The following is a 13,629-nucleotide window of genomic DNA, read 5'->3' as shown; positions in this document are numbered from 1 at the left end:
AAATACTTCCTTATACATACTTACTTTTTGAATATCTCGATTATTAATTAATAATCCTTATAAGTACCTTATAAGGTACTCTATAAAATATTAATCGGTATCAATTTAAATATTCAACTAGTTTGTGTCAACAATTTGGTACGCTCTAGTGAATTGAATCGATCTTATAAATGAAGCATTAAACTTGACAGTAAACAGACTTTGAATAATAAGGTAACGAATTCATTTTCAATTAGTTTTTAAGATAATAAAATCTCTCGTAAATTTTAATCGTCATGTTTTATGTGTATGTTTATTTATTAAAATTTTAAACATACTTGTTTGTTTGTCTCTTGTAAATTATGAAATATTCAATAGTCTTAGCTTCCAAAATGATTTTGGCATCACTCCAATTTAAAATTGTCTATTTTCTTCACATTTAATTCACACGTGAGACATAAACGTTTAAGAAAGCCTTACCTCGACTATATTTAATTTAATAATTGATGTTGAAGTGGATGAGTAAAGTACATAAATCTTAATCTAGCTGTAAATAATATAAATAAATACATACAGTTTTATTTATTGTAAAGGGTAAATAAATCACTTAAGCATAAATAAGTATCCAGACATATTATCATTATATTAATTAGTATTTGACATTATTAATTAAACAATTAATTTAAACTGAGAAATTTTTGTAGTCTATCTTGCAATTATGATTTAGAGTTCATAATCTTAAATCAGATGATCTTAACACGGATGATTAAATTAATCAACTCAAAGTGCTTGGAAGAATTATTTCTCGGTAGTTTTTACTCTCGTGAAGCGATAAATTTGTAAGATGAAAACCTAAAACCCACGCGCAATATCATTAAGCCTATTGTACAAAATAAAATTATCTAAGTACCTTCAGGAGTATGGGGATAAAAGAAATATTAGGAAGGACAATTAAAATCAATGATTCCCATATTTACCTGTGCTAACTGATTTTTAACATAATTTAAATCCGGGATGAAATCAAAAGCTGCGCAGAGTGTTGAACGCGTTCTTCACGTGCCAGAAGGGGATGCAAAAGTTGAGGCGGGAGTATAACCGAGTGGGGGCTTTTGAAGATTACAGACTCTTTACTCCTCCGCACATCCGAACTTTATTGCAGTTGACAACCGGTCCATCGGACCGCATTGACACGTGCGTGTTGTAGTATCAATCTCCTTCTTACTACGTTATTATTTACCAGTTTTTTTCCAATTATTTGTTTCGTTTTTTATCAAATAACATGTATCAATCGTTTTTGTAACATGTCAGTTTGATCGTGATAGAAAAAAATAATTGTAAAATAAAAAAGTCGTAAAATTTGAAAGAAAAAAGGGAAAAGATATTTAAAAAAGAGATGTAAACATAAATTTTGTTAACATACATATTTAAATTTCATATCAATTTCTAGTAGTTAAAAATTTTATGTGAAAGTTTATTGTCACCGATACCGAAAACGCTTAATGTTTTTATGGTAATAAATAAAAAAATAGTGAATATCAGGTATCGTTATTGTAATTTAACTTTGCAATTAGCGTTAAAAATGTAAGTCGATGGTTTCTCTTCTTCAGACTTGATCTTATTTGCACTTTTGTATTTTATTTTATGCTCCGACGAAGTCTCCGTGGAAAGTGTGTACGATAAAGTATATCACATCGCTTTATTTAGTTTCATTTAATTATTAATTTAATAAGAAATAATAGTAAACGGAAACGTTTAATATCACACCAGTTTCACAGATTGTCTGATAAATAAATGAGTATCAGCTGGTTTTCCAAGCTATGCGAATCATTCTTTCCGTCCTATCATTCGATCTTGTACTGACATACTTATAACCGAACTCTAAATGTTTGTTTTTTAGAGAATAAAATTGCATATAATGTATAATTAAACACATTTATATATATATAGACTATTCTAGATATAATAAACATAATAAGTTGGCGTAAATATTAGTATTATATTTTATTTAAACGCGCTAATGCTTTCAAGAACAAACTCATATCATCGACTCGCGTCGTTGATTATGATCCTCATAGACTAAAGTGAAATTCTATAGACTGTTTATGTAGGTATTCATTCAATAGAGTACAGCCATTTCCAATTGAATAGAAACACTGATTAAGCATATTAATGACGTAGCAAATTAGGTTTTTAAATACTAATATGTATACTCTAAGTTATTCATTGCTTCCGGATGAATTTCTCTATATTGCTTCAGTAATTAATCCGGCTAATCCGTCCCAATTAAATTTACCATCTGAAATAATAAATAATAAAATAATTTTAAAATCGTGGCAGAAAATTAGTAAAAGTAATAAGTAATGACATTAGATGAAAAATAAATTCACGCGTGATTAAGCGTTCGAGAACTAAACTCAACGTAATAGAGTCAAAGACTTATATATTTATATAAGGCTACACATCAAATAGAATTATACTTACTAAAGTGTACTGGTGTGTAGTCTCAATAGTTAATAGTTATGTATTTGCTTTTGTTCTAGCCACGTGAGTTGTACACAACTAACTGCAGATACAACAACAATACAATAGCAATTGCATTGAAATTTAAATTAAGATCGAGATTGACAGACAACACTAAGACACTAAGATGCGATATAAGGTGAGTTATTCAGATTATTATATATTGTTATCATTATTCTTGTGATCTTCTTCTTCTTCTTCTTCTTCTTCTTCTTCTTCTTCTTCTTCTTCTTCTTCTTCTTCTTCTTCTTTTTCTTCTTCTTCGTGTATAGTATAATTCAAAAATTTTTTCAACTTTGTTGATAGTCTTGGACGACTGGAACTTGAATAATTTAAATCTTATTTACAATAAAATTATACATTCATTCATTATAGTATAAATATCATTTACTAATTTTTTCTACGCATGTAATAACCACGTGGACTTTGTGACAACGTAAAATATGCGGTTTTTTATAATTTTATTTACGTCTCATGTCATCTCATATTTCTCCGCATAGATACATCTCAATAATAAATTTAAGTTTTTTTTATTATTAAATAAACACCTGAAAATAAAAATAATAAAATAAATAAAAAAAAAAAAACATTTCTTGGCTTATCCGAAAATATGATTCTTTTACCCTTGATAAAATTTGATTGAAGTTGCGATGTAATAGCAAATAATTTGATATGAGTTTAATATATAAATTGTAATTGACCAGTTGTTATGTTTAGCACAACTAAACTGGTACGTCTACCCCGATATACGAGTGTCGAGTAGGAAGTAGAGTAGATACATCAGAGAAGAGGTTTTATGATTGATATAGTAAAGAGAGATGAGACAATGAGATATGCACTCGTGGTGCAATATGTACGCAACACCTCATTCTAAGGCAAGGGTTCATCTAACGAGAATTACGTTATCAGAGGCATTGACTCTGATTGTCATTCTACACTGTGAAAATTTACTGATGTTACAATACACTTTTAGAACAATCGAAAACCCACTGAAGATTAAGTTAAGATTTTGTCTTTCATCTCACGTTCCTTTGCTTTATGTATGATAGACACATCATACATATATTTATATAGACATAAATATAAATATAAATATAAATTTAACAACTGTTATTTTTATTCATTTAAGGCTTGTGCTTATAACTCATTTTTATTTTTACTGTCTCTTTCAATCTCGTGTTCTTCATACTTAAAACCTCCGCCTAATATTATCTCTCGGCTCACTAACTCACAGGAAGTCATCTAGGCACTATTCTCTGAGAGAAAAATAGTATGATCCATCTCTGTCTCTGATGAATTCTACGACTCATTTAAAATTTTCATTTTTCATTTCCTACTTACTCCACTTAACTTTTTTTTCCTGGGTTTAATTTGAGACGTTTTTATAGAAAAAAAAAAAAAAAAAATTAATTCCACTGGTTTAAAAATGGCACATTTTCATTTGTCCAATTTCCTTTTTTGCTCCTGCAATTAGATAATTAAAAAAAAAATTAATTTAAATGTCTGCATTAGAATTTACGCATGAGTAAATAAAAACAGAGTTCGTGTACAACATAAATTAATTTAATTAAGAGAAGAAAAAAAAAGATATAAAATATATACACATTGATAGCTTTTAATTGTTGTCTGATGATGAGATGATATAATTATACACGGAAAATACTAACAGTTTAAATTTGACAAGACCAGATATTTATAAACTTTAGATAAAACAATCAATAGTAAATACGGATGATACTTTTTGATACGGAAATAAATCAGAGATTGAATTATTCATTTATTCTGTTGGTCACGTATATATAAATATATATATTTCTGTGTGATTCACCTTGAAAAGTATCGACGGGAAGAGAATGCTCCGATATCAAGATTATATTTATTGCTAGTTGATACCGAGTGATTATTAACAATAGAAAATAATTACCCGGCAACAATCATATAATTATTGCAATTAATTATCAACGCCTCCAAATGAGTATTAGAAAACAATATTACTATTTATCTTTTTTTATTTTGTTTAGAAATCTTCCTTTTTTCTTTTATTTTTAATAAATAATAAAATGATAAAGAAAAGATGAAAATCATTAAAATTCTTTCTCACGAGTATGAAAAACAGACGACGCATTAAAAATGTTTTAATAGATTTTTTTTGATTATCCACTTTAGATGAGTTCATCAGCAAGAGGTTTTTAACCAAAAACATATGAAGAAACTCCATAACTAAAATAAAAAAAAAAAATATATCTAGCCACTTGTCGGAATTGAAAACTCTCAGCGAGCTGGCGGTATTTAGTGGAGACTAATTTCTTAAAAATAACAATCGATACTTATTTTCATATAAATTTAACTCCAAGGTTCTCGTTATAAGCAGTACATAGTAGTATGGAAAATTAATTACCTATTATTTTATTATAGAGATGTTGTTGGTGCTGCTGGCATTGATAAGTTCATAAATTTTATACTTATTAATAACAAAAATGTTGAAAGGTTGATAATTGGCATAATCCTTATGTTCATCATTATCGTGATTTTCATCAAGATCATTTAATTATCAATAATCATTATGGTTCTTTTTTTCTTTCGATTCTTATTATCTTTCTCTCTTGGAACACTTACTTGTCATCATCTTTTATCACAATGGTATCATTGTCTAGGGACTAGTACAGGATATTGAGGGCAATGGTTAGTTGTAGTTGATGACATCGTGATGATTCCAGGGCGAGGTGAAGCCTTCGATCATCGTTCCAAATACACTTTGACCCTGGTCTACATATTTTATTTATTGCTATTTTTTTCTTACATATACACACAGGAAATTGATACACTGCACCTACGATTATATAATTGTGATGATTATTCAGCAAAATTTTTTATTTATTACCCATTTATCGTTGATACTATTATTATCAAATTAATACTAAACCTATAATTCTATTATACTAATTTTAAAAAATGTTTCTAAAATTATCCATCAGGTTTTATTTATTATTAGACTTGTCGGATGTTAATCTCAATATTCATGTATTGTATTGATAGGTAAACGACCCAGAGAACAATGAAAGGAACCCCGAGGAAGCCAAACAGTCGGACGTTCCTTGGTATGTCTTCCTGAAAATTTATTAAGCCATTAATTATTAATTTACTGAATAAATTTTTGAATTTATGTTTTATAATCGAGACAATGTTGTATTAATTTAATAAACATTATATTTTAGGTATACATGGGACGAGAAAAAATCACGGAAAGAAACCCGATTGGTAATAGTGGTAGGCTTGTTAGTAGTTGCGGTGATTGCATTAGTCGCAACGTTGACCTTGCAAATGGCAGTTTTCCGTAAAGAAGAATATAAAGAGATGTGCCAGAGTGATGAGTGTATTAAAACAGGTAACGGTTCATTAACTCATTCATTAATTAAATCAATGTTTTAAATGGGCGATCATTATCAGTAATCTCATTGATTACAAAAAATAATGGTTGAATAACAAAATATTTACAGCAAATGTATTATTAATTGCAAGAGTATAGAAACTTTTTACTATAAAATGAATCCTTGAATTATGTAATTATTTGACTTTGCAGCCGCAAGGATAATCGAGGCTATAAATAAAACCACAGATCCGTGTGATGATTTCTACAAGTTTGCATGCGAGGGATGGATTGCGAGGCATCCTATTCCACAAAGTCAAACTTCTTGGGATCAGTTAAGCCTTCTTCGTGAGGATTTACTTCAAAACTTGAGGGTACTTTTAGAAGAACCTGACAAAAATAATGATCTAAGACCGGTTAAACTTGCTAGAAAACTTTACAAAACGTGCATGGACACAGGTATTGATATTTTTCAACCCTTGAACTTCTATTTTTAAAAGTAACTCGTGTGATATTGATAAGAGTTCAATAATGTGGTTTATATTTCAAATATAAATATCAGGTCAATTATTGTAAATATTTTATTTCAGCAAAGGTCGAAAGTCTTGGATTAACACCAATGTATAAAGTTCTAAAAAAACTAGGACTTCCGAAAGAGCCGATATTTGATGATGAACTAATTGACCTTGACTGGTCTACTATAGCTGGTACTGCGCAGAGATATTTAGGACTCAATCTTTTTTTAAATTTTTACATTAGCGAGGATGTAAGAAATACTTCAAGAAACCGCATGATGATGGAACAAGTATCACCAGGGTTTAGTGAACGTTATCTTTTAGATCCAATAAGATTTGAGTCCGAATTGACTGAGTATAAGCACTACGTCAAGTCTATGGTAGAATTAGCGGGAGTTGGAGACAAAAGTGCAAGCTTTGCCAATGAAATTCTAAATATAAGCACTAAGATCGCTAAAATTATGGAAACGCCAGAAGAAAGGAGAAGCTCTAATCATTTACTTCATGACGTTAGTATTGATGAACTTCAACAATTGACGGATCTTCATGCCGTCAAGGTAAAAATAGTATATTACACTACAAGGGCCGAAAGTTGAATTATCGGCCCTGCGCGTCATTATGCCCGAGGCGAAGCCGAGGTGTATACGATTTTTCTTCATAGCCGGTCGAAAGTACGTTATTAATTTTATTTTTTTTAACTTTAAATGTTGATAAGTATGTTGTGATGCCTGCCCCGACATTTGCAGCACGAGCGAAGCGAGTGCTGCTGGTCCTGGGGGCAGGCATCAAATACATTCGAAGAGTCAAGTCTGGTCATATTTTTTAATACACTGAGAAAAAAAAATACTTTTATTAAGAAAATTTTCTTGATACAAGAATTCATGTTCTTGAAAATTTTCAAAAATGTATATTTTAGCTCAAGAACTAGTTAAATTGATTCAAATAATTTTCACTTCATTTAAATAAAGCTATTCTCTTGTTTATCTATTATTTAAAGATAACTATTGATGCTCTTCTCTTCAGAAATTAATGATTAATAATAATAGAATATTTGATCGTCATCGAATTTCTTGTACCAAGAAATTGTTAATTGAGTAAAAGTATTTTTTTTCTCAGTGTAATAAATTAATTTCATTTTATCAAAGATGTATTATTCATTTTCATTAAGTTAACAAATTATATTAGTTATTATAAAATTTATAAAACAAAACATATTATAAGCTAAAAACTCTTATTGCGTTTTTTTTTATCGTTTTCATTTTCAATTGAATGATCACAATTATTAATAATACTTCCATAAAAAACACAGTTTTCGAACTTGATATTAGAGCAATTAAAAATCGTATCTCCACTAAATATACAGTTTTGATAATTCATAATTTGATCATTCAAATTTAAATTTGTAGATAAGCATTCTGACGATGGTTTATTGGTAGGAGTATTGAATTGACTTTAATAGTACTTTGATATTAAATTAACAGACGACAAAACAACATTAATAATTATTATTAAGATTGAAGGTAGCAACAGAAATGACAGCGGTTAACAATTTGTTATAGCGACAGAATAAATAGTCCCTAGTTGCGGGTGTAATTACGCATGAGAAATTTTTTCCTCCCGCTGTTATAGAGAGCGCGCGTGTACTTCTCACAGGGTGTAAATGTTAAACTTTCATTCCTGCCATTAGGAAGGAAAGTACGTACTTTCGACCGAGGTATGAAGAAAAATATTTTTTTAATTTGCATTTTTTCAAAATTAATATAATTTTAATTTGTGAGATGAATACTTATAAATTATATATTTTTTTTTTAATTTTTTAAAGTGGAATTGGACGCGATATGTTGATGCTGTTTTTGAGAACACAGACGTTGAAATTGACGCTATTACGGATCGTGTTATCATAATGGATTTGCTGTACTTGCAGAAGCTACCACTGCTTTTAGATGATACACCTCCTGCTACTATTGGTTAATACTTTTTTATTTATTTTTTGGATGGAAATATTTCTTTATTCATTATTTATTTTTTAAGTTTATTTTTATACGATAAATTCATAGAGAACTTTTAATTTGTTTATCAGTATCTTTAATAAGCTAAAAAAGTACTCTGCAATCAAAAGAGGCCATATGGGTCATAAAAGCTATCTAGTCTAGTATTAATTTACATAGCTAATATTTAATATTGGATGCTGTTATACTTGTTATTATTCTTTAACTTATTTGGTGACCGAGTTAACTAATTTTTTCGTTAAATGATGCAGCTCGTTACGTTTGGTGGAGCGTGTATTCAACAATTGCGCCTTTGACATTACAAAAGTTTCGTGACCTTGGTTTTCAATTTTCACAAAAAGTATATGGTCTTAAGGAAAAAACTCCAAGATGGAAAGGATGCACGGGAAATGTGAATTCTAATTTTGGAATGGCTCTCACTTATTTATATGTACAAAGACACTTTAATGAGCAGGCCAAAGAAAAGGTTCATTATTGATTTAAATTTGAAATCAATCAAATAATAAATTCAAAATATTCGAATATTTTTTTTTTTATAGGCATTAGAGATGTTATTAGATATTCGAGCGGCATTTGACGAAATGGTTACTGAATTGGAGTGGATGGATATCGGTACACGAGCGAGAGCACATAAAAAATTAAATGCAATGAGACCTTTCGTAGGATTTCCTGAGTGGATTATGGATCCTCAAAAGTTGGATGAATTTTATGATGGGGTAAATTTGATTATACTACTCAGTATTTAAATAAATATAACAGTTGAGTATATAAAAAAAAAAAAAATGCGCAAAATTTTATTGTAGGCTGAAGTAATTGAAGGACAACTATTTGATACATTTCTAAAACTTACTGACGTCGGCACGAACAAAACACTTAGTAGTCTGAAAGAAAAACCTGATAAAGACCGTTGGATTTCCACTGGCACAACTGTTAATGCTTTTTACAGCGCAATTTTAAATTCAGTCAGTAAGTATATATTTTTTATTCAAAGTAAGAAATATTTTAATAACTAAAAATATTTACATAGCATTCCCAGCCGGAATTCTTCATCCACCTTTCTATGGAAATGGATTAGAGTGAGTTAAAATATTTATGTAACAATTTTTTCATGCTTACAAAAGATAAAATTTTTTTTCTTCTTTTTTATTATGTAGATCTATCAATTATGGAGCGATGGGAGCGATAATGGGTCACGAACTGACACATGGATTCGACGATCAAGGTTGACTCCGATATTGATACTAATAATAATATTGAAATATATCAGACTATTTTAATGACTAAATTATCATAAAAGTTAATAATACATTCGGTTTTGTACATTAGGTCGTAGATATGACGAGAATGGCAATCTACGTCAGTGGTGGAGTGATGAGACATTGCAACATTACCACGAGAAAGTTGAGTGTATCATTAAACAATATAGTAACTATCATTTGCCGGAGCTTAGTAATAATTTTACGGTAAGGAGACATGCCATCTCTTGATAAGAGCCTTGATTTAAGATGTCAAGAGTATTTTATTATTTTTTTATTTTTAAGGTCAATGGAATAAACACCCAAAGTGAGAATATTGCTGACAATGGAGGTATCCGCGAGGCTTATCGAGCGTACAAGAGATTGAAAGCTAGAAATTCAAGTCCTCAAGCTCTACCTGGCCTAGCTGATTATTCACAAGATCAACTATTCTTTCTGGGATTCGCTCAAATATGGTGTGGAAACTATACCAATGGCGCTTTAAAGTCCAAACTTATTGAGGGAGCTCACGCACCCAATCATTTCCGTGTGATTGGTACACTTTCAAATAATTTAGATTTTGCTAAAGCTTGGAAATGTCCTTTGGGGAGTCCCATGAATCCTCCACAGAAATGTGTGCTTTGGTAATTGTGTTTTAGAAGTTTATAATAAGGACCAATTGTACATAAACGTGATTTTACTATTAATTACTTTTTTTTGTAAATATTTAATAATTAATGATTAATAATAATAATAAAATAATAATTAATGATAAATGGTAATGTAGATAGAAAATTTTAGTTAAAAATTTGTATTATATAAATAATATCGTAAATTTACGATTTAAAAATATTATCAAATAAATTTATTATAATTATGTCAATGTCATACAAGTTATTCTCGCGTCACACGTTGCCTTTGTTAACATTTTCAATTTTTGTTTTACGTATTTCCAAACTTTAACTTCTCCAGAGCTTGACGATGAAACAATAAAATTCCCTCTGTGTTTGAGACATTTAACTCGTGAATCATGACCAACTGTTTTTAAAAGTTCTGACTGCTCCTCTATGTCATAAATTCTCAATGTGCCGTTTTCATGTCCAATAACAATGACATTGTCGTTGATAAATTCAACGCAGACAATTTTTACGTCAAACGTCACTTCAGCACAGATACCAGCCGTAGAACGAGAGTAAACGTCCAGTTGATTATTTGCTGCCATTAAATATTTTTCACCATCTGGACTCCATTGTAATACAGTAATATTTTTAGCTTGCAATTTCAGTCTAGGGACCAAATTAATCGCATAAGCGTGATGTCCATTTACGAGATTCCATAAACGCAATACTCCATCAGTACCTACTGATAATGTACATTTACCAGTTGGATGAATTGCTAGAGTATTTACTTCAGAATTTTTGTGAGCTGATGTCCAATGCTTCTCCAACTGCCAATTACCGCATCTTACGACTGCAATACTTCCATCGCTGCTACAACTAACAAGATGAGTAGCATCTGGTGTGAATGATACACAGTTTACTGTACCTACATGTTGAAAATAAAAATAAATATCAATCGATTTGAGGAAAATATTTATTCAATCTGCATGAATGAGAGTCATGGAGTTATTTGCAGGCACAATGAAATAGTGATAAAATTTTATCTATAATGTGGATCAAAAATTTAAATCACGCAAGATATTCACAGTATATGGTTATCCGAAATTCTAATTACACTTAAGAATTTTATCTAGATACAGATACCACTGTTAGTATCAAAAATAACAATAAAAATAATTATCAGAAATACAATAATTACCATTATGATGCATTAATTTTCCGGATTCAGTACGACGTTTCATGTCGTATATATTGATACAATCATCAGCAGCCCCTGACGCTAGATAATGTTTTATAGATGATGTTGTCCTGATACTAGCAACATGGTCTTTTGTTGCAAAACTCCGTTCTAATCTATATTTCTAAAAATAAAATTATATTTATTAATTTCATATCGAAATAAAAAATCAACAAAAGTTAACCTATCAATAATATAGATTTTTTTTATAAATAATTATAAATAATTACGCACTTTCTCTTCTTTTATAACTTTGTAACCAAGTAAAAATTGTTCATAGGTCCCAACAATGATTTCAAAGTCTTCTGTCATTTTTTTTTATTTATTGCCAATAACTTTATTTATTTAAAAAAAAACACTTTACAATGCACGTGGTGTTTAAAAGTGAGTACATCAATCATATTGTTATGTCCAGCAAGGTCACTAGATTGCTCGTAACGCCTCTTCTGGACTGAGATGTGAGTTATAGTCACGTGGGATCAATTTAAATTTATTTGTTGTTTATTAATTTATTTTTGATAATGAAATTTGTTAAATTAAGTTAAAGAAAAGGGAAAAATTTAGTTAGATGGACTGTTTTAAATGATAAATAATAATTATCAGAGAGCTTAATTTTATTCAGTGGTTTCAGTTACAGCAAGTGCTCGGTTACAGCTCTCAGGGAGAAGTGAAGTTACAAAGTATCGGCTCGAAGTCGGTGTTTCCCTGCTTCACTTCCCCCTCTATGTTTCAAACCAATACTTATTCTATTACATCTTATACTTATTATAACGTATATACTAATACTTATTCGAACTTATACACTAATACTCATTCTCGTCCATGTCTGTGCCTACATATATTTTATTTGGTACATACACAAATACATACCTGAGCTCACAATTATATCTTAAATTCTTGTGACTTATGCATTAACAAAAGTATTAACTTTAGAACATTATTTAAATTATTGTTATTACTAATATTATTATTATTACTAAATTGTTATAAATGTTATAAATATAATTATGTAAAGTTTATCTATCATAGTTACAAGTTAGATATTATTTATAAATGTTACTTATTAAACTATTATGATTAACCCTTCAGCACTCTCGCTATGAGATTTTCTCTCACGCTCATCAATAACTCAAATTTTCTTTCAAATTTCAAATGGAATGACTATGTGATTTTTTTTCTACCTGCCAAAAAATTAATATTATTTCAGATTGCAATATTATTATTTTAATTGTTCTATACTATAAAAAAATAAAATAAATTTTATTAACTCTGTGAGATATTTTCTCATCGCAATAGTAAAGTAGAGGGGTCAGAATTAAAAAAATCGGGTCTGATCGGTATAGTTCGGAGGTTCCGTAAGAGTGCATTTGTGTTTGGATGTATTATTATTAAATATTATTTTTAAATAAGTCAATTTTTTTTTGTTTTAAAAAATTTATCTTGTTTGAGATTTTTTAAATTAAAGGGACTATAAGCATGCGTGTGCTTCCACAAAAGGCGTGATAGTTTTTCTCCACTGTAAATCCAAGTGTTTTAACAAAACACACATAATGTGTTTTGTTCCTATCTTAAAGCATTGTAGTCACTTTTAAAACACTTTCACGTGTTTTAAATTTCCTATGTTAAATGCCCATTTGTAGTCACTTTTAAAACATTTGGATTTACAGTGTCATCGTGCGAGTAATGATAGTAAATCGTTTTGCGACAGTGCTGAAGGGTTAATACGTTTAAATTTAATATATGTATTGCAGATTAATTATTATTTTGGTTTATTAATTAATATCAGATATTGTCCCTTTTTGATTAAATATTAACTATTATTTAGTTATTAAACGTAACTTCAATAGTTTGTCAGTTATTTATTTAACGAATAGTATTATTGTTGGCTTGGTTTTATGGTCTTATTCTATTTTATAATTTACGACCTCTTGAAAATGCTTAACGAAAATGTGTATGTAACTAACAAACCCTTGAAGGACATTTAACACATGGCTTTTCTTTTATTAGTTTTCACAAAGGTTCATTTGTCGAGTAACACGAGCAAGCTTATTCTGGTACTTTTATAGTTCTGAGAAATGTTGACAAAGTTAGTTTGTTGATTGTTTGTTTAAAGAGATTACTAAACTTTTAAATTATGTGCTACAACA

General features: G+C 29.3%; 2 protein-coding genes and 2 long non-coding RNA genes across 5 annotated transcripts; 1 reads left to right on the top strand and 3 right to left on the bottom strand.

The window, feature by feature from the left end:
* Positions 1-58: 58 nt before the first annotated feature.
* LOC123264084 lies at positions 59-2,553 on the bottom strand. The gene is made up of 3 exons (XR_006509266.1): positions 2,461-2,553; positions 957-2,275; positions 59-831 (listed from the first exon to the last, which is right to left on the bottom strand). It is a non-coding gene; the product is annotated as an uncharacterized LOC123264084 (long non-coding RNA).
* On the top strand, positions 2,520-10,320 carry LOC123264077 (neprilysin-4-like). Its single transcript, XM_044727140.1, has 13 exons — positions 2,520-2,638; positions 5,536-5,597; positions 5,715-5,884; positions 6,080-6,325; positions 6,457-6,938; positions 8,204-8,348; positions 8,642-8,856; positions 8,930-9,106; positions 9,194-9,356; positions 9,418-9,466; positions 9,545-9,612; positions 9,717-9,853; positions 9,932-10,320. Exons 1-13 carry the CDS (start codon positions 2,627-2,629, stop codon positions 10,271-10,273), a joined length of 2,268 nt encoding a protein of 755 aa, XP_044583075.1. The 5' UTR covers positions 2,520-2,626; the 3' UTR covers positions 10,274-10,320.
* Positions 2,732-5,629, bottom strand: LOC123264085. 2 transcript variants are annotated; one of them, XR_006509268.1, is made up of 4 exons: positions 5,423-5,629; positions 4,898-5,329; positions 3,123-3,963; positions 2,732-3,047 (listed from the first exon to the last, which is right to left on the bottom strand). It is a non-coding gene; the product is annotated as an uncharacterized LOC123264085 (long non-coding RNA). The 2 variants fall into 2 exon arrangements; XR_006509267.1 differs by having other exon boundaries at positions 4,898-5,629.
* A 140-nt stretch (positions 10,321-10,460) lies between the features above and the next one.
* LOC123264082 (p21-activated protein kinase-interacting protein 1-like) lies at positions 10,461-12,218 on the bottom strand. The gene is made up of 3 exons (XM_044727149.1): positions 11,717-12,218; positions 11,444-11,606; positions 10,461-11,170 (listed from the first exon to the last, which is right to left on the bottom strand). The coding sequence occupies exons 1-3, from the start codon at positions 11,792-11,794 to the stop codon at positions 10,500-10,502; spliced, it is 912 nt and encodes a 303-aa protein (XP_044583084.1). The 5' UTR covers positions 11,795-12,218; the 3' UTR covers positions 10,461-10,499.
* Positions 12,219-13,629: the final 1,411 nt, after the last annotated feature.

The sequence above is a fragment of the Cotesia glomerata genome, linkage group LG4 (assembly GCF_020080835.1).
Source record: "Cotesia glomerata isolate CgM1 linkage group LG4, MPM_Cglom_v2.3, whole genome shotgun sequence".
Taxonomy (NCBI): domain Eukaryota; kingdom Metazoa; phylum Arthropoda; class Insecta; order Hymenoptera; family Braconidae; genus Cotesia; species Cotesia glomerata.
Note: the sequence above shows the minus strand (reverse complement) of the source record. Positions and strands in the feature narration are given on the sequence as shown.